General features: G+C 50.6%; 1 protein-coding gene across 2 annotated transcripts in view; it reads left to right on the top strand.

The window, feature by feature from the left end:
- The first annotated feature begins 6750 nt into the window (after positions 1-6750).
- Positions 6751-21066, top strand: part of IGSF3 (immunoglobulin superfamily member 3) — a 104444-nt gene continuing 90128 nt past the window's right edge. For both annotated transcript variants that reach the window (XM_063348299.1, XM_063348290.1), the window contains exon 1: positions 6751-7274. In XM_063348299.1, the coding sequence (XP_063204369.1) occupies positions 7232-7274 (43 nt within the window). In that variant the 5' untranslated portion in view covers positions 6751-7231. The remainder of the gene's footprint in view (positions 7275-21066) is intronic.

Genomic DNA, 21066 nt, shown 5'->3' with positions numbered 1-21066 from the left:
TAAGGTCTCCCTGGAGCCTTCTCTTCTCCAGGCTGAACCCGGAGCTGGATGCAGTACTCCAGGTGGGGTCTCACCAGAGGGGAGTAGAGGGGCAGAATCACCTCCCTTGCCCTGCTGGCCATGCTGCTTTTGATGCTGCCCAGGATACGGTTGGCTTTCTGGGCTGCGAGTGCACATTGCCTGCTCATGTTGAGCTTCTCATCAGCCAACACCCCCAAGTCCTCCTCCTCAGGGTGTTTCTCAATCTATCCCCTCTCAGCCTGTGCTTGGGATTGGGATTGCCCCAACCCATGCACAGGACCTTGCACTTGGCCTTGCTGAACTTCATGAGGTTCGCACGGGCCCACCTCTCAAGCTTGTCCGGGTTCCTCTGGATGGCATCTCTTCCCTCCAGTGTCTCAACCGCACCACACAGCTTGGTATTGCTGGCAAGCTTGCTGAGGGTGCACTCAATCCCACTGTCCATTAACAAAGATGTTAAACAGCACTGGTCTGAATACCAACCCCTGAGGGACGCCACTCATCACTGGTCTCCACTTGGACATTGAGTCGTTGACCACATGTCTTTGAGAGTGGCCATACACACAATTACTTATCCACTGAGTGGTCCATCAGTCAAATCCATGTCTCTCCAATTTAAAGACGAGGATGTTGTGTGGGAAAGTGTCAAATGTTTTGCACAGGTCCCGGTAGATGATGTCAGTTGCTCTTCCCTTATCCACCAAAACTGTAGCGCCGTCGTTAGAAGGCCAACAAATTTGTGAGGCCTTAGTGAAGCCATGTTGGCTGTCACCAATCATCTTTTAATTTTCCATGTGCCTTAGCAGAGTTTCCAGGAGGATCTGCTCCATGATCTGGGCAGGCGCAGAGGTGAGACTGACTGGCTTGTAGTTCCCCAGTCTTCCTTTTTTCCCTTTTTAAAAATGGGGGTTATGTTTCCCCTTTTCCAGTCAGTGGGAACTTCGCTGGACTGCCACCTCTTCTCAAATACGATGGACAGTGGCTTGGCAACTTCAGCTGCCAGTTCCCTTAGGACCCGTGAATGGATCTCATCAAGTGCCATGGACTTGTGCACCTTCAGGTTCCTTAGATGGTCTCACACCTGACCTTCTTCCACAGTAGGTGGTTCTTCATTCTCCCAGTCCCTGCCTTTGCCTTCTGCGTCTTGGGTGGTGTGGATAGAGCGCTTGCCCGGGAAGACTGAAGCAAAAACGTCATTGAGTATCTCAGCCTTCTCCATATCCTGGGTAACCAGGTCTCCCATTTCCTTCCCAGTAAGGAAAGAAAACAAAGATAAACTGCTGCTCCATCAGTAATCCTGAGGCTTGGAGTCAACCTTTTACTTACTTGCCTTATTTTGGCACATGTTCAAAGTGTAGGGAGGTCTGAGTTAACTACCAAAACATCACAAAACTGGGACTTGAGCTTGATTTTGGAAGGTAGGATCAGAAAGCAGAAAAACAATGTGTTCATTCCTGCGTGTACTTCAGACAGAGCCTACAGAAGCTTGGAAGGTCCCAGCACCAGCTGCAGGTCTGGCTGGCCACAGAGCAGAGCCTACAACAGCTTGCCAAGGAGTACCTGGGGCCTTGACTGTGTCATCCGTGCTTAATGAGCCCAGTCTTCCTGGCACCAAAGGGCCCCTGTAATTTGTGCGTGCCCGTGTCAGGACCAAGCCATTTTACTACTGCAGTATAGAAGAATAGTCTTATGGACTGCTTTCTGCCTGCCCTTAGCCAATGAACGATGCAACTGCTGAACTCCACAAAACACAGCGTGTGAGAACTAAATTGGGAACAAGTGAAGCTTTGCATTATTGTACCTCTTTGCCCTTGCAGAACCTGAAGTGCACACCAAGTTGCACTGCTGTTCCAGCTGTGTCTGGAGGGGTTGTGCGGGAGGACTTCTGCACGCTCTCCAGCAGGGGTTTGAAGCCACAGCTGACCAGCAGCCCAGCCCAGCAGCACCAGCCCTCTCCCCTCCACCGGCTTTGCCCAACCCAGAAGCCAGCTGGTAGCCATCATCAGGGGTGTCAGAGAAGGTGGGAGCACTGCGGTTATCTGGTCGGTAGCTGCCTCGCCTCTGGCCTTCTTCAACATCTTTTGGTCTTGCACACACTCCAAAGCTTGAAGCTGCTGTATGTTTCTCACCGAGATGTTTCCCGAATGTCATTTCCCAAACTGGTAGTGTAATATTTTTCCTCACAGATAGATCATAACCTCAGGCGGAGCACAATTTCAGACATGGGGACGTTTATGAAAAAATTAGCATACTCTTCTGTCAAGCAACAGTTAAAAGAAAATCTGCAAAGGGATTAGCTGCCATACACTCTGGGCTTGCTGGCAGATGTCCTGAAAATCTGGAAATGTGTCGATCTATCTTTACACAGGGTTTTTTTTTGTTCTATTTCCTTCTCCCTCTCGTTATCCCTCTGCCCAGGGCTCACAAACGGGGATTCCTTCACATCCACAGGGCTGCCTGGAAACTGCCTTGGTGCCATCCATGGACCAGCATACTGGTCCTGGGGTGCAATCTAGGCTGAGCTAGACCCAAAACCTCAGCCAAGTTACGGATGCCAGCTTCCCTGCAATGGCAGCGCTGCTGCTTTGGGGCAGAGCAGTTAGGATTTTCTCTCTGTTCCAACTGCAACCTCTCAGCTCATTTTTAAAGGAGCTTAAATGTTGGCCATTAAATATAAATATCTTCTTTTTCCTCTGGGTGAAACTGATGTTCAAAACTTCGCAGTGTAAATAAGGTCTGGAGAAAATGTTTTAGGCAATGTTTCAGTCAAACTAAATTGCTCTGGCCATTCCTCCCCGCTTTAGCCCCGAGCTCTAGGTGTGTCTCCTCTCCCTTTCACCATGTGGCAGAGGAGCTTTGACCTGATTGTGACTTTCCCCAAAGCACATCTTCAGACCCTGAGTTCTGTGGATTGTATTGCGTGATCTTGGGCAAATCACATAGGACGAGTTTTTTTAAAGTGCTTTCTCTTTCTGGATGGTTTGATTTCTGATTGCTCAATTTGAAACACTCAGGTGGCCTCTGAGAGGAGGGAGATGCGAATGCACACACCCCCTCTCCGAGCAATACAGCCTTTTTAAACTATTCTCCAGCTCTGGACGGAGTTGCTGCCCTCAGGGAGGGAGTCACTCCTGCAACTGCAGTTAAATCCCCCCCGCTCCTCTTTTTCCCCCATATCTATTTTCCTCCAGTACAAGAAGGAAATCACTCCTCCTGACTTGTGGAGGAGTCAGGAGTCTCCTGCCTTGCTGAAAACAAGACAGGGGCTTGCCTTGCTTGGTTGAGCCCAGTCCCTTTCTGCGGTACCACTAGCCAGGCAAGTTACTGCCTGCTCCAAAATCTAAAGGCTGCAAATCTGTCTTGTGACTTGTTCCCTCCCCTGCCTGCTGATCCGAGGAGTGGGGTAAACACCCACTGGGTCCACTACTTGAGGGTGTGCAGTGTTTTGTCATGAAGAGGGACCGGCATTCTTATTTCATAACGTAAATATGTTGCATTTCTGCCAAAATGCTTTTCTTTGAGGGCTGGACAATAGTCTAACACCACTCTTCATCTGTGGGTCACAGGAAGCCCATGCACATCGGGTGAGCAGCATGTTCGGAGCCTGGATGTTGACGTCACTTTGCTTCCCTGGGGCAAAGGATGCAGCTCTCGGTCACAGCTGTTGCATTACAGCAGCCTCTGGCAGCCCAGAGGTTTGGGAGACATCTACTCTGATGGCCCTTGGCCACAGGGCAGCCGCCCAGTCTCACCTCTCTCCCAGGCTGCAGGCACCCTTGGTTGTGTCTCTCCCGCTAGAAAAGGCAGGGCCGACGGAAAGCGCCTGTGACTGGGTATGAGCACGGAGCAGCTCAGCAAAAGGCAGCATGCAGAACTGTTTCCCTTTCGTCCCAAGAGCGAGCTGCCGCTGCCCGGTCTCTACCCCTGCCTGCCGAGGCGAGGAAAGGGGAAGCAAGCCCGAGCAGACTGCTGGCAATGACCGAGCAACAAGAAAGACAGCGGTGTGGGTTGCGACCTAATGTATATATCATCAGCATCGCTTGAGTCACGCCCGTCTGCCTCCAGCTATTACATGGAGCCCGCTGCCAAAGAGCAACCGCGTGGCCCGACCAAAATCATCCGGCTGCTGCTGAGGACGGCGCTCCTGAATGACTCAGTTGTGCTGGGAGTACAAGGCAGCCCAGATCTGTCTTCCTGGAAAGCTGCTTTGCAGTAACCTTGTGCTTGAAATGGTTTTGTTTTTTGAGGTGACTGTGGCGTTCGTTGCCATTCAGCCATGTGAATAAACCGCACGGATGGACAGACGTCCACAGGGAGTCAGAGCCCAGCCGCGGGAGCTCAAAAAGCCGGAGCCAAGCCCGAGGGAAGGCTGGCTGCCTCCCTAGGTTTGAGAAAGCTGTCCTGCCTGAGCCTCAGTTTCCCCACGGATGCAGGAGCGAGGCCGATGTTTTCCTCAAAAGCCCAGAGAGTGTTTGTGCAGTCCTCTGAAGAAGGGCGCTCTCGTGAACGCCAACCTATTTTTATTATTGGGGTCAGGGAGGAGAACACGCGCAAAGGTGATGAAGCTTTTGAAACACAGGTTCCCATTAACAGTCTTTAGCACACACAGTTCTTATTATAATCTAATTTGACTGGAATTGGATTAATCTTATAATGCTATAATGTCATTTCCATGGTCTTTTTACATTTTTATTGTTACTATACATTTATGCAATACCCTGCAAGAGCTCCGAGAAGAGGATGTGAATGTTTAGTGAATTTCTGATAACATTTTTGCAGGGCATTTTTATGCTCTTGTTAGGCTTGTACGCTGTAAAGTCACGCAGTGCCTGGAAATAGCAAGGGTGCACCCAAATTAGTTTTGAATTATCTTGAGACAGGCTCCACTGGTGAAAGCAATGTATTCAGAGCCAAGAAACCGGGGGTCTGCTCCCAGATTGTCCCTGACCTGTGCCAGGAGCTCACTTGAATCATGCCAGTGTTTTCCTCCGCGTCTCTTCAGCTGGAGATGGAAATAATTTGTCCCTATAGGAGTGTAGTGGGTCCATGGTCCATCCCCCTTGCCATCTAGGAAAGCTTGTATCACCAAGCTTTAATGCTTCCTTTTTATCGAGTTTATCCTGACAAAAAATTGCTTTTTCCTGCCTGTGCCCTGTATGTCATAATCTGCCTTTTTGTCTTCTTTTACGATTATTTATTTCTCTAGTTATACATCTTCTGAAGAGTAAACAATCTTTATCCTGCATCCATTTAAAGATACTGGAAGTTTACTTCAAAGTAGCCCCACAGTGCTCGCTCTAAATACTCATGGGCTTGTCTGTGAGGACTTACAATAGGAGACTGCACGTGAAAAATATTGAGCAAGCTGAGCGATATTACACTGGATGACGTTTCAGCCCTCACATCACCTAAGAGAAAAAGGCAAATAGACTGGTATTTTCTATAAACTCTTATCATCACCTCTGTTCCTTTTCCAAGTCTCACTTGAAGGCAGTCTTGATGTAATTAAAGCTTAAGGGCCAAAGCGCGAGTTTCATTTTCAGTGCAAATACAATGCTAACCATTTCTCTCCCGCATGTCTCTGGTTATTCTCTTCTTCAGCTCCTCCGTTCAGAGAGCAATGACAAAGCTGCAAATGAAACCTCCCACTCTGAAAATGGCACAGCTTAACATTAGCCTGCAGAAACAGAATTTGCTGGGTCGCTAGGGGCTGGCTACCAATGCATCTGCCATGACAGCCACGTTGGGCAGTGAAGTCCATATGGCTATACAGACAGCTTCTGACTTCTGCTGGGTACAGTTTCGAAGGACTTGGCATCTTCTGTTAGATGGCTTGGGGTTGTGCTGGTTTCTGCCTTTCTGGACAGAAGGGTTGGGATCCTGCATTGGTGTCCCCACGACTTCACTGGGGACTCTGCACATAGGCAGAAGGTTCTCCTGCAAAGGGGCCTTGCAGGATTGGAGCGCTAGAAGGGTACCTCACTCTGCTATTGCTGTCACTCCTGGCCTCTTTTCTTGTTTTTGTGAGCAAACAAGCAACTGAGGGTTTTGTTTGCAAGGACATTTGAACATCTGCACCCTTGAGAAGGGCTTTCTCATCCATCTTTTATTTACAAACAACATCAAACCCAGCCCCAAGTGTTGCCATATTTATGCATTTCAGTGTTTCCTGGATGTACTTTTGATGCATTTCTGGCGTTGACACATTGTAGTGTTGATTGCCTGGGCAGCATCCCAAGTGCAGCAGTGCCTGCACATAGGGAGCGCTCACATCTGGCAACCTGGCATTAATACCAGCCCTGGATTCGGGTCTCGGTAACGGCACATCGCAGCGGGACGGTCATGAGTTGGACGAAACTTGGAAAGCCCGGCTGTTATTTTTGGTTTGCCCGGGGACAAAAGGGAGCATTTATGCCACTTCCCAAGAAGCCGGCATTCCGAACAGCGCCCGAGGACTGTATTTTCCCGTAAAACAAAGGAACCCGGTTTATCCCCGCGCTCTTTTACGACCCCGGCTTCACCCCCCGGCCTCCTAACCCAGCGCCACAACCTTACAAAGCCCAGGCTCCGGGCCCCCCTCCCCGACTCCCCCCCTGCCCGCCGCCCCGGGAGCTGCCCGCGTCCCTCGCCCGCCGCCGCCGCCGGGGGAGAGCGGGGGGTGGCGGCGGGGGGCGGTAGCGACGGGGCGGGCCGGGGCGGGCCGGGGGAGGAGTTTGGCGGCGCGGAGGAAGCGCCGGGCACCCCACGGCGGCGGCGGCAGCGCCGAGCGGGCGGGCAGGTGAGGGCGGCGGGCCCGAGCGGGGCAAGCCGGCGGGGTGCGCGGCGCCCCGCTTATTTTAATAACTTTTCGGGGTGGGGTCTTTTTGTTGTTGCTTCGTGCCCCACCCCCCTGTATTTTTGTTATTTATTTATTTTTTAATTCCGCGCCTTGGACCAGCAGATTTCTCCATCGCCTCCTGCCTGTCCCCAAGGAGCCGTCGGCTCGGAGCGGGGGCGGCGGGGAGCGGAGCGGCGCGGCGGGGAGGGGAGGCGCGGCGGCCGCCCCGCTGCGGGGGCGATGCCCCCGCCTGCCTTGGCGCCTCCCCGTGCCGGCCCCGCCGCCTTCCCTTTGTGCCGCCGGGCCCGGCGCGACGCCTGCCCCGGCAGCCGGTTGCCCGCGGCCACCCGCGGCGGGAGGTAAGGGCGGCCGCCGCCCCGCGCCCCGGCAGCCATGCGGACCCTGCGGCCGCAGCTGGCCTCCCTCCTCCTCCTCGGTAAGTGCCGGCGGGGGCGGGACGGGACGGGGGTCTCCCGGGCGGGGAGGGACGGGACGGGACCCTCCGGTGGGTGTCCTCCCTGGCAGGGCTGCCGGGAGGGTCAGCCCTGCTGAAAATACCCAGCGCCTTCCCCCAGGAGTTGTCACTGCCCGCGCGGTTCCTGCGGTCGGAGGGGGGAAAAAAAAATTAAAAAACCATTAAAAAAATATAAATGAATCATGGTTTCATCTCCGCCTGCAATACTTCGGTGACCATCCTCGCCGAACCCCGCGTGGCGGGGTCCGGCCGGGGTGTGGGAGCTATAGGAGCGGAGGGGACGGGCACCGGCACCTCCTCCTCCTCCTCTTCGTCCGCGCCGGGCTCCGGCATCAAGTTGGGAAGGCGAGCGGCCGGCCGGGGGCTGCTCCTTGCCGGGGTCGGGGGGTGGAGTCTGGGAGGGGAAGGGAGTTACAGGTCGGTGTCCAGCCTGCACAAAGACGGTAGGCATCTAAGATGCCTGGGGTAAGGTGGGCTGCAGAAACAAAGTCCTCTGCGTGGCTCTGGGAGGGCGAGGTTGAAATGAAGGAAGGCAGTCCCTGCTGTCGTAAAAACGCAATTTGATTGCTTTGTGCTGTCTCTCCAGACTCCTCCTGTAGTCCCTTTTCCCCTGCCTGCGTTTTCTGCCCCGGGAACCGTTAAACGTGTGTTTTTGTCCCATCCCACAAGTGCCTGCCCAGGGGATGAACTGTAGGCAGTTCTGTCAAGTCCTTTGGGACCCCGCTGCTGGGTAGCTGTAGCTGTGCAAGGTCCCTCCCTACAAATTTGGGAAAAGCAGAATACCTGACAATTAAAATGCCCCTTAACGTTTTTTTGAGGCAGCCCCTGTGCCTGGCTCTGAGTACTGATGAGTTGGTAGGAGCGTTTGTGGAAAATACCGTACGGCACCCTCACGCTGCTTTCTGCCTGTGTATGTACCGAGCAACCTCGGCGTTGTTTTGATTTGCCTTTTCACTGGTAAGATTTTCTGCTGGCGTTAATGCCATTGAGGGATGAAGCAGCAAGGCTGGCGATTTTACTGTCTTGAGAGTTGTCACATACCTGCTGTGCCAATTTGGAAACAACAGCTTTACTTGAATTGCAGTCGTGCTTCCACGTCTCTAATTTGCGTGTGTGTGTGGTTTTTCATGCTGCCTGTCTGTGTTTAGGAAGAGAAAGAGAGATAACTCTTTGAAATGGTTTTGGCGAAGATTCAAACTTTCCTTAACCAGTAGCTTGCTTCCTTGGATTCCCTGAAAAAAGCCATCTCAAAGCTAGGTTTATCGAGGGTGACTTTGCTCCGCGAGCACAGGCAGTCTGTCGTAGCCCGCAAGATGGGTGTAGCCGAACAGCAATCCCTTGGCTTCGCAGGCTCAGATCTCTCCTGTTGAAGAACAATAACACCATTCTGGATTAAGTCTTCCTAATATGGAGCGAGTGAGCAAGCGAGCAGTGGGTTGCCGGTGCGCCGCTCCGAAGTGCGCCCGGCTGATGCGGCGATGTAGCAGCAGAGGGCATCCTCCTTCCGAAGGCTTCCCACGGTGGTACAGAAGTGGGACCCACTATCCCATGCTGTACACCCCGCGTCAGGGCAAACCCGGTGCCTGGCTGGCTGCCGAGGCCACCCTGATTCCTTGCTTGCAGGAACCGGCTTTCTGGGTTTGACCTAAAACTGGCTGTAACCTGCCTGCGCCCTGCCCCGGGGACGAGCTGCGAGGTGCCTTCCATCGCCTGGAGAATCAATCGGTTGCTTTTCAGAGGTCCCCAAATCCCATGGACATAACTCGCTTGTAAAAACATTGTATTGGCCTCCTTGCATTAAACGTTGAGGCTGTTTTTAACAGTAGGAAGGCTGCCACGTGCGTGCTTGGAGTTAGTTTTCTCTTGGTGTTTTTCACCTGGATTTCTTTAGACAGTTAATCTGCATTTGCCCAGCTGCTGGTTTTAACAAAGCTGGGGATGTGCGACCGTGCCTCAAAGCCTGGAATTGCAACAGAAGTGCTTTAGGTTGCTCTTTATAAAACTGAGATGTGATTTGATTTAGCGGGGAAGAGGCTGGATTAAAAAGCCTTATTTTGTAACATAAATCTCTGCCTGGCTAGTAAAAGACTCTTGCTTTCCAAACAAGTAATGTTAATGCTCAAATATATGGATAAGGTACTGTGGGTTGAGTATGCAGAAAAAGAAATGCAACTCAATTTTTCCTGATCCTTTTGCAAACTCATTAGAATTGCTGAAGGAGGAATCGTGGCTATGGAAAGAGCTGGTGGATGATTTAATGTAATATATCAAGCGTTAACTAGCTACCAGAATCCAAATAACTGCAAAACCAGGGTTTGAAAACCCACATCTGGCATGTGGGTGTAACATTTGTAGATCTCTGCTGTTTTTTCCCCTCTTGCTGCAGTGTTTGTTACAGGGTTCTTTAAACAAGTGGCACTTCATCACAGCAAGTACAAAATGGGAAAATAGAGCAAGTGCTGTAAATAATCCTCATGCAGCGATGAGACCATTAATACTTGTGCCAGCCAGTGCTAATCCTATGTGTAGTTGCAAGATTTACCTTCTTTTTTTGCAGGGATGCAAAGTCTGATACTCCTCATATTTACAGTGTAATATATAGGAAACACAATAGGCTTCTGGGGAATGCTGAATTCATTCATGTCAGTGACTGGTTTATGAATAGTTCTGCTTTTGAGTCTCCTGCAGTCTCCAGAATACCACCTGTGAATGCAATTTACAGCTCTTTGTGTTCAAACATTGCATATGTATATATGTACATAGACTCATTACCCTCTTCCTCTCTCTATTCATGCATAGTAATTGGTGATTTATTTGCGATTCCTAGTGGGGAGTAGAGCCTTCGTAAGGTCTTGGAACAGCAGCTCACTTGTAAGTAGTATGTTGGAGTGAAATAACAATGCAGGGGTGACTGTTGGAGAAAGAAGGGATGATCTTGAAGGCCCGTCTGCCAGCGGGGAAGGGGTGCCGGCTGGGGAGCAGCAGTGTGCCCTTGAGTTGCTGCTCAAATGCTCTGCTGTCACGTCCTCCTGCTCTTCTGACGCCTGCCTGGGCGCAGGGCTTGAGGGGGGTCAGTGGCTGGGGGGTCAGTGGCTGGAACGCGAGCCTGGATGCGATAGAGCTGAAGGCTGCTTGGCTGGAGGGGAACAGACGGAGGAAACGGCGGAGTGGGTGTTTGTACACACATGGGGTTTGGGGTTGTTTTTGTTTACCGAAGCTAGCGGCCCAGGGATGTTGCTGGCGCCTCATCTGCTCCTCGATGCATTGTTAGCAGTGGTGGCCAAGATCGTGCTTTCTCCATCTGCGTCTGCCCAGAGTGCTCTGCCGCGAGCTTCGTTTTGCAAGAGGATTGTGCCGCCGTCGCCTCTCTCTTTGCTGCCTCTAGATTACTGCCGTGCGCAGTGCCGGACCTGGACCCATCCCCTGGGCCAGGGTGGGCTGTGTTTGGGGAACGTGTGGGACAGGGGCTCTGCAGGTGGCCCTGGCTGTCACCTCCTTTCTGAGTGAAGTTCAGCTGGCTCTCTGGGTTGCCTGAGTGTGATGGGAGGCTGCCTCGCCATGCCCTGCCAGTGCTGGGCTGGCAGGCTCCACTCTTGCGCATCCCCAAATGTAATTCTTCAGAGGAAGACTCTCTCCCTGCAGTCTTGGCCAGACTGCCCGACATCCTGAGGCTCCTGCAAATCCTGTTTATTTACACAGGAGGTTTTGGTTTATGTGAATTGTCGTCTTTTAGTTGACCTTCCGTCAAGTTAGATGTCTTTATTAAAGCAGTTTTTATTGTAAATCGAATGTGTACTTGGAACACTTTTACCAGACCCATTATATAAAGTGAAAGGTAGAATAAACAGCCCTGCAGACCACGGAGAGGGGGGCAGGAGAGACAGGTCATAGAGAGCTTGGGAAGGAAAGCGTCGCTTCTGTCTTGAGAGGCTTATTGAATTTTTTGGACCAGGAAACTGCTGCTTTTTTTTTTTTTTTTTTAAATTCTTTTGAAGTTCTTCCTTTTGGTCTCTCTGGGCTTCTTTCTTAGCCCTACAAAATCAATCGTGGATTCAGCCATTGTCCTAAAGGTTATACAGTCTAGTATGAAGCCAGAGGTGTTGGTTTAACTCAAATGAATCAGTGTGCTATAACCTGAAAGAGTGCTTTTTGCTGTCTGATAGTTAGCAATCTGCAGACCCTGCCCAGAAACTTAACAGCACCAGGAAAATTGCCTGAAAAGAAGGGGGAAGCTTTTTCGAGCACAGTTGGGTTTTCTTTTTGTGGCTAGGGATCTTCTGCTCGTGATTTGACTTGTCTGCTGGTATCAAGGACGTTTAGGCCCTCCAGCCACTGTCTGGAAAACTGGAGTATTGTGATTTGCCTCTGGCTTTTAAGTTGCTAAATACTCCTTAATGATAACCTGCTAAATTGGTTTCGACTCCGTTCTTATATTGGCATCTCTTTCCTAGTGGTATAAAATCCTCTTAAGGAATAGTTCTCTAGTTAAATGTTAGGAGACGTTTAGCATCTGTTTCTTATCAGCTATGAAGAGGCTAGAATGCAGCCATTCTCGGCAAAGTGGGGTTTGATCAAATTGCAAGACAAAGAAATTAAGTCTGCAGCTACCTTTGGCGGGTCTAGGATGTCTGTGGGCGTCTATGTCACTTCCAGCTCTAAGCCTGTTGCTCACCCTGTCTCCATCAGCGTACTAAGAACATGTTTCCAATGATGCATTTTAGTAAGCTTTTTGTCGTTAGGAGGTTTAATTAGCAAATGGCAATGAGACAAGAGGAAATCTTGCCTTTCTAGCTGCTGCTGAAGTCACATTTCAGTAAGTAATTGAACATGAGCGCAAAACCAAACCATCTCAGCTAAGTGATGGGGAGCTTTTCTTGAAAAGGGAGAGGCTTTGCCGCTCTGGACTTGTGGTGTTGCTGCACAGTACTTGCACAAATGCTAAAAAGCAGCGCTGCTCCTGAAATGAGTTGTTCCAGGCTGGTTTCTGCCCAGCATGGGGAGGGAAGGGTGCAGGCCAGGGGGCTCACGTGAGGAACTGGTTGGAGGGACTTGCTCGTACTGAAAACTATCTCGGCAAAACCAGTAAATACAGAGAGGATTGGGCAGCTTGTGTGAGTTCAAAGTAGATCTGTTTTTCATATGGTGCCGCAGATGTTTATGGGGGGGCCCAAGGCAAGGGGTGTTGCTGGGGAGGCAGGTGGCCGGGGAGCATGCTGGGTTCATTTGGCTGGGCTACCCCAGTTTGCTGTTCACGCACCAGGGCCTCGGTACCGTGGGTCTGGGGTGTGTGGCCAGTAACTCAGCCCTGCCGAACGGGAGAGGTGAGACCAGTGTCTGACTGTAGTTGTTCTCTTGGCTGTTGCCAGCTCCTGGCAGAGGCTGCCTGCACTGCCCTGCGTAGTGTTTAATCTGCAGTGGCTGGCTGAAGCCACTGCCTGTACCCTTCCCATGGCTCCTTCTTTCTGATTTTATTCTGTTGCTGGTGGTTCCTTGGTGTCTCCAGGTTCGTTTCTTTCGCTTGTTGGGTGAGAAGTCCACAGGGAAGGAAGAGGTGGCCCACTGTTAAGTGGAGGAGGGGGAAAAAGATGAGCTGAGGGAAAGCACTAGTAGGAGAAGGAAGGTGAAGAACCTGACTGATAAGAAAGATAGACGAGAACAGGCTCTGTCGGATGGGTCTTTCCAGACGTTGGGGCCTTCAACCACCACACCCATAGCTTTTAGAGTGTCAAAGAAACAGAGATAGTGGGGATTCATCCATATTTGTTCTCTTGTGCCTACCACCCCTCTTGGCTGACTTCTCCTTTCCTACCAAGCTATTGATTCCATTTGGGACTCGAAAAACCATCTAGTGCTTCTCTTGTCTCTTCTGATCTTGGCAGCTGTAAGACTTTGCTAGTCAGGAAGGGCTGAGGCTGCTGCTGAAGTGCAGGAATAAGGAGATTCCTGTGCAGTTTCTGGCAACAAAGTTGGCCCCATCGGGATAGCAGAAGCCATCCGGATCCACAGCATATGCCACAAAGCAACTGCATGGCCATTAGCACCGTTGAGCGTTACTCTAATGACGGTTGTTTGGTTTGCTGTTCCCGGTTTTGTTTTTCTGGCCCTTGCAAAACAGCTCATCAGGGTCTGACATGGTTGGAGGTGATTTTGATGTACAGCTGTTGTGGCGTTGCTAAGTTTTGTTTTGTTTTCACTAGTGGCACGCGTGTGGAACTGGTATCGTTCACCCAGTGTTTCCTACTCGGCACACAAAAGCAGATAGCTTTGCTTCCTAGTGAATGTGTTCCCCTCAGGAGTTGTGATTACAGGGAAATAGAAGGGAATGGGTGATGCATCTGGGTTTTTTGGTGGTTGTTTTTTTGTTTGTTTGTTTGTTTGCTTTCTTGGTGGCTGTTTTCCGCCCCCGCCCCCGCTGTGCCCCCGGTCTCTCTGCCTGAGCCACACTGTCACTTCTATTGCTTCTGGGCTTTGTATGGCAGTTGATAAGCTCGTTAAAGGGAGCTGGGAGCATGGGGTGAGGTAGATGCATTTTTCTGGGGACTCCATAGTGCTAAATGTCTGTCCTGTGTTTGAAAGGAGCTCAGTGCTGACCCAGGCTGCTGTGTGAAATGGATGATTTCTGAGACCTTTAGAGAAATGGAGGCTTGAGATACTGAGCCCCAAAAAAGTAAATAGGTTTCTGTTTGCCTCTTGGGGAAGGAAGGGCTCTGCTCTCTTATCACAGTGTGGCTATCAAGATTTGGTTGCTTAGATAAATTGAGATTTTGACTTCTTGGATGAATCTTCCTGTCTCCATTTAGCAGCATCACCAGGGACATAGGAGCACACATTCCTCCACATCTCACTGAAAGTGGAGCTGTACCTTGAGTAAGAGCCACAGGAGAGGGCAGGTGCTTGTTGCTAGAAGTCATCCATAAGTTCCTTACGCCGGAAAACCGTACTGCTGGAATCTGGCACTTATTAACTCAAGTTACCCAGTACCTAGGATCTAGCCAAAGGGTTGTGGCTGGCTGCCAGGCTGAAATTACCAACCTGGGTGTCAGGCCTTGTTGGTTCCTTCTTGCTAGCTTGAAATAGGAGCTCCCAATGAGTGTGTGTGCCAGCCCTTCTTCTAGTCATGTTTCTTCTTACAGCTTTGTAAAGCGTTCAAGGTAATTATAGTACTTACTAATATTTATTCCCTTCTAAGCAATTATCTGAATGCGTTTATCTCTGGTGTGCTTTCAAAGTACTCTGCCCCTTCTCACCATATCATTTCATCTTCCCGGCTCAGTGCTTTCTGCTGCCTCCCGTCTCATACAGTCCTTGGTCCTCAGCTTCCTCCGCCTCCTGAATAAGCTGTCAAGCTGTGCTTTCCTCTCCTGGAGGTTCCCATACCCTGTCTTCTTACTCTCCTGTCTAATCCTGTTACGGAGGAGGGATGTTTGCTCCGTCTTGCAGGGGATGATGGTTTAACTACCCCACCAGGTGCTAAGGCGCTTTGCAATGAAGGGCATGGATACCGAGAGAAACTGAGCTGGCGCCGTGCCATCTCCCAGCTTTCTGCTGACTGCCTGTGGCCTGCAGACAATATCTTAAGAGCTCCTGCTGAAGGGTCTGACCTTTATGCCTGCAGTGTTATCCGGCGCCTACAGCAGGAGTCACAGCATGAAAATTCCAGTGCTTTCTTCTGACTTGTGATATAATTGTAGGCAAGTCGCTCTGTCTCGGCTCCTTGAAGTAGAGAGAGTGGCTTAAAAGGTGTCATGGGATTTTTTTGGAGGAAAAGTGCAGTGTTAGGGCTGAGGTTTTTCTTACTGTTGTTAAGCAAGTGGGCTGCTTTTTTTTCTTGTACGTGTTGGGAGCATAGCGTGGAACAGATTGTTATGCCCTGATTGATTTCACTCTTGGTGTTAGGAAAAGAAGAAAATTGATTTTTACTTTGAGCTCTATGGTGTTACTTACCTGCACAAGCTCTCTCACTTACCCTACGTGAATGGGACCAGCCTCTCCTCGCCACCCCGTTATGCTCGTGGGGCATAGCCCACGTGACTGTAACTTGGAGCTGCTGTGATTCATTCTAGTTATCAGTGTTACAGCAGCACAGTTAATCTATGGGTCACTGGCATGTAAGGAGCTGTTACATCTAATCAGTCCCATGCCATGAGCTAGTCAGCAGTTAAATCTAATCCAGAATGTGTAGCTGCCAAATGCTTTGAGTCACCACGCACTTGCTCCTTTCTGCTGTAAATAAGGCAGACTTGAACAAGATCAGCTTCAGGTGCCCTGCCTGTGAGCAGGGATCAGAGTTCAGCCTGGGATGCCTGTGCTGCAGAGGCGCAGAGGTTGCCCAGAGTCTGAACGGCTGCAAGGTGGGTGTTAATCTACCTGCTCGTCTTCATATGTAGATATCAAAACACCTTCCCTTTTCTCATCTCAAATTGCTCTTTCTCCCACCCCCTTCCGCTTCTCTAGGTGTAAGGAGAGGCATGTGTTCAGAGGTGGCCTCTCATGTACTGCTGTTGTCATTAGAGTACGGAGGGACCCTGTCCCTCTTGGATGTTCTTGGATGTGTTTAAGTCTTGCTTAAGATGCCTAGTTTTGTTTTATTCTTTCCTTGTTTCCACTGCTCTTACGCCCCATCCACTCCTCTTGAATTTTCCGCTTGTGCCTGCAGGGTCCTTCTGCAGCCCCAGGTTGACTCCGTTCCCCTCCATAGTGAGAGCTCTCCCATGATATGCTTGGAAGTACACCTCCTTCCGCTGCTGAAGAGGGGAGAAGTGAGGCTAAAAAATTGCTTCCACTGCAGATTCCTCTGCCTTTGTGGGGCAAGTCATGGGAGACCATCCCATTTATCTTTTAAATAGAGTAACTTTGCAAAAGTAAAGGATGAAGACTGGCAGTTGCTATGCACACGGTTCTGCCCTCGGTTTGCTTTGGCTTGGGTGCTTCCAGGGAGCTTGACAGGGGACCCTTGCTGCCCTGTGACCACCGCATTAAGGAAGGGCAGCGCTTACTGCAGCAGTTATTTGGATTTGTGCCTGACCCAGGTGCTCAGGCTGACATTTTTTCAGCCCGTGCAGGGGAGAAGGTGTCAGTGAATGTGTGGTGGGAAGGAGATTGGTTTCCTCCTGGAGTGGGGAGTTACTGTGTGGCCATGCCATCTGAGACTGCCCTGAGCTGCGTGGGGTGGCGTAGGGCAGGCAAGGGGTCAGGGAGCCATGCCTTGGAGAGGTCTGTCACCTCTTCTCGGAGGCCTGCCTGTGCGGGGCTGGTGCCACCCTGCTTCTCCTGGCTCTCATCTGGATCGCAAAGCTGTGTAGTTTAATCTGTCCCTGTCTTTTGGCTGGCTTGTTTTGGGGGAGGGTGTAGGGTTGAGAGGGGTGAGTGTGAGGGAAGATTTATTGTGCGTCCAATACCTAATAGCTGGTCTAGCAGATCCACTGGGATACGTTACTAAAAGCATCCTAATGATCTTGACGTAATGGGTTTAAGCCTCGGAAACCCGCTTGCTGGGAAGGGCAGCCCAGGACTTTGTGCTGAGTTCCTCCAGGAGCAGGGCTGGGCTCCCAGCAGGGTTGGGGCAAGCAGCACAAGCTGGCTTTTCAGGGTGCCGACAGGTATCCATTCCTCCGTGAGAAGGACCCGGAGAGGAGCCGTACGCAGGGCTTTGGCATGGCAGAAGAATGACTTGGGAGGCTTGGCCAAGCACCAGCTACCGCTGTTACCTCGGAAATGTAGATTACCAGTGATTGCAGCTGTGTGGAGGCCAACTAAGTCCCTAAAGAGATTTAATCTGAGGAAAGGGTAATTTTCTTTATGGAGACATCTGGGTGTTGGTGGAAGAGAGGGAGATGGCAGAGCAGCATGGCCGCAGCCGAGGCCAGCTGCCCCTAAACCTGGCTGCTGGCAGCTCATGTGGGAGGAGGGGGAGGTGCTGGGGGACACAACTCGCAACTCCCACCCCAGCTGTGGGAGCTGTGCCCAGCTCTGCTGCTCCTACTTCTTCTAACCACTGCTGTTTCCAAGGTGGCAACTCGGGAGCCTCCTCCTCCAGGCACTGGCAGTGGCCTGGAAAAGAGAGATGGGCCGTTTCTTGTCTGCAAAAATGCTGGAAGCAAGAGTTGTGTGAGAAGGGGGGGTTCATCAGTCCTGGAAGTTGCCAGTGGAGCCATGAAGACTCCTGAAATGGGTAGGGGTGATGAGGAAGGGGTAGAAATGACGGTTGGAGACAGCAGGAATCTGGTTTTCCGGTATGTGATCCTAGAAGTGGTGTGGTAGAGCTTCTCTGTAGTTACTGGGGTGATCAGCATCAGTTTCTAAATAGTTCTCCGTATGTGGATGCGAGTCTTGAGTGTGGGTAGGGTGAAGCAAGGCTTCTGGGGAAATATGCTAGCAGGAGGCCAAAAATAAATTATCAAAAGAAAGAATTGAGAAATTAACAAAGCTAAACGGATGTATGCAGCTCTAAGAAAAGGGTGTCATATTTGAAAGTGTATTTTTGAAAATCCATTTGCTTAGTCATCTTACAGATAACTTCGCTATTTTTACCTTCTTTGCTCTGATGACACTTTGCTGTCTATATAATGGGTTTAGCATCTGCATTCTTTTCTAGTGTACAGGCAAAATGGATTTGCTAATTTTGAGCTGGCTTTGTAGAATTTCTATACCTCTTGGCTGTGAAATAAGTAAAATAATTAAAACTATTTTAAAGGAGCATTGCTGGCATTATTTCCCTTCTAACCCCTCTTTTTTTTTTTTTTTAACCCGTCTCCCATGTCTGCAATCAAATTTGAATAGAGAATATATTCTCTTGCTGTTCTAAATGCAATAAAGACCATGCCCTCAGCTCCCCAGAACACAGAAGTAGTAATGTCTGGGTTAAGCACAGTACTCTACTGGGGAATGAATGCAAGATCAAGGGCATTTGCAGATTTTTATTTCTGTGTGTTTGCAGGGACTGTGGCATTGCTAGCAGGTTGCTCACAAATGGTAGCTTAGATTACCTCTCTTGCAGGCAGCAAGATTTGCATCTTGCCATTCCTGTTTGATCTGCAAGTGGTGATGAGAGCTGTATACTTGAATTCAGATTTTCTGAGTAGCAGACTGCAGTCATTAGGGCAGTGCTTAGACCCCAGAGGCTTTTTCTGTGTTTTCATCCTGTTTCAGTAACTGTGTCTCTTGTTATCTTGTTCCTGAATATTTTCTCTTGTAAGAGGAGACTGTTTGTTGCAGCTGTTAAACCTCAAATGTCTTGAATCTCCCTTAGGGAAGAGGAGGAAGAGTTCCTGAGGCTTCTACGTAAGTAGACTATAGAAATACCTACGTGTCTTTCCCAAGTATACAGCCAGAAGGTATTCTTGGTGCTGTCCTAACCAGCTGGTGAATTCTGGCTGATTCTGCCCGCGATTCCTCCCTTCTGCTCACTCGCTGTGTTGAAGAGGTTTAGTAAGGGAGCTGGAGTTGTTTTTTCTCTTTGGCATGTGATGGTACTGGATGCCTCTGGTTGCTTTTGTCAGAGCAGTGTAGCTAGGAGGTGTCAGAGGAAATTATGGATGTTTGTTTGGTCTCCTGGCTGGATATAAGGATGCAAGTTTTAGTGAAATGTGCATTGAATAAACATTGTGTAAATCTCCTAGGATAAGAGCTGCCTGGAAGCTGGTGTGAGGAGCCGTGCTTATCTTCATGGCAGGATTTTAAAACAACGTTTGTATGAGAAGAGTTTTGCACCCTGTGTTTGGTTCCCATCGGTTCAGTGCTTTGTAATGTTCCCGCTTATGTTCCCTTTAAAGTCAGCTGGCCAACCTTAGAAGAGGATTATCACAGTAACGTTGTCCAAAGCCTGTATTGCCATCAGGGCTCCTTCTTTCCCCCATTTCCATGGTGCCCGTGGCTAAATCAGGCCCAGGTGTGACCCGTTGCTGTACTAACATGCTGGGGTTGTCCTCCCACCTTGCTGGAGCTCCTTGGTCCCCTTTCCCACAAGGGAAAGGGCTTGTGTCTGATTCACAGCTCTTCAGCAGCTCCGTGGGGCTGGAGCAGCCGCAGCCTGGTCTCCTCTGCGCCATTGCTGCTTTGGGTGGTCGCTGCTGAAATTTTCTCCTTTTTGGCTCCTGGAAAGCGCTCGTTGGAGGATGCATTGTAGTGGTATGGGAAACATTCATTTTTAAAAAGAAACCCCAAGCATGCAGCCCCCACCTCCGCGGCAGCAGCAGTCTCGGTGGCTCTGTTTTGTGTCATCCTGTGACATGTGTCCTGGTTTGAGCAACACAGGATTAATTTCTCTTTAGTAATTTTACTTTTCAGTAAGGTCTCTTCTATCGCTTGGGAAAACCACATTTTTAGAAGACTCTAGCGCCTGAATTTGTGAAAATATTTACTTTATAGCCAGCTATGGTATATGGGTTTCAAGGTCTCAGTGTTTTTGAGCTAGCCAGGTGTGGGGATGAGGAGGAGTGAGACCCAGGCACTTGACCCAGGCTGGCCAACAGGATTATTTCATACCGTGAACGTCACGCTCAATACAAATTAGAAAGTTTGTTGAGGAGTTCTCTCTCCCCCTTGATGGCTGCGATCCTGAGAACTCCTTGCCCTGCTGCCAGACCCCTGAGCCCTTCCCTTCCTCCCAAAGCCGTAGCGTTCGCAGTGTCCGACATTTGCTGTCCACTGCTGGGAGTGCACAGCTTCCTGCTGGTATGATTGGCTGAGTATAATCCTGGTGTATTTTATATTGGTATTGGGATCAACACTGGTTCTTTAGTATTATTAATGTTAATTATTTAGTCTTATTCTATTAATTGTGTTTATATTTCAAGCCTCGGGTTTTCTTCGTTTTTGTTTTTTTCCTGATTCCCCTTCCTGGCTGGGGAGGGGTCATCGGGTGATAGAACAATTGTGCAAATGACAATAAATGGTTGTGGGCTCTTTGAACTGTAACAGCCATGCTAGCCCGCTGTGTTCCCAGCAGCCATGCCTGCTTGGACGGACCCTCGCAGGGAGGCTGCCATCTCACAGAGGCACAGATGGGCCTCCAAGGGGCCTCCCACCCTGCTGGATGGCAGCCGCAGCAGCGCAGCCGCCGGCATGTGGCACAGGGCCATGGCCGACCAGGCCATCATGCCCCATACATTGCGGGGCCCGGCTCACCCTTTCAGCCTGGGCACAGCAGAGCAGACATCTGACTTCATTATGCCATCATGGCTGCAAAATGCGGGCTGCAAAACTTCTTTCAGTGCTGCCATCTCTGGCTGTAAATCACCCCCGCGGGGCCCAGAGGCATTTGGGGAAGGCAGCCCTCGGCACAGGGCAGGGTCTGAGGGAAGGGGCTGTCACTGACGCGGGGTGCGTGCACGGCTACCCTGCCATGGCTGTGGCCCCCGTCCCGCTTAGATGTGGGCGGTGGTGGCACGCTGTGCCATGTCCCCTCCTGGGCCCAGCCCCTCACCGCAGAAAGGGTAAGATAAGTGTCAGGGCCTCCAGCCCCCCTCACCCTCATGGTGGTAGTGGAGAAAACTGGGTGCCTTCCCCCCATGGCCTGGCCTGAGACAGAAATCTGGGGTGACCTGCGCCATGGTTCCTTCACACCTGCTGCCTCCTTGGGTCGTCCTCCCTCCTCACTGGGAGACCTGGGGGATGTGGTAGTGGCAGGAGGTCCCGGGGGCACCCCCACAGCCTGGGGTGGCTGTAGATTGGGGTGCCAGGGGTAGCTTTCACATGCTTTGGGACATTTACCGGGAGCAGCCACACACCAGCGATGCCCTAGCCTTGCCTCGCG

The sequence above is a fragment of the Chroicocephalus ridibundus genome, chromosome 1, assembly GCF_963924245.1.
Source record: "Chroicocephalus ridibundus chromosome 1, bChrRid1.1, whole genome shotgun sequence".
Classification (NCBI taxonomy): Eukaryota; Metazoa; Chordata; class Aves; order Charadriiformes; family Laridae; genus Chroicocephalus; species Chroicocephalus ridibundus.
The sequence above is the reverse complement of the archived record's forward strand: the minus strand, read 5'-3'. Positions and strand labels throughout refer to the sequence as shown.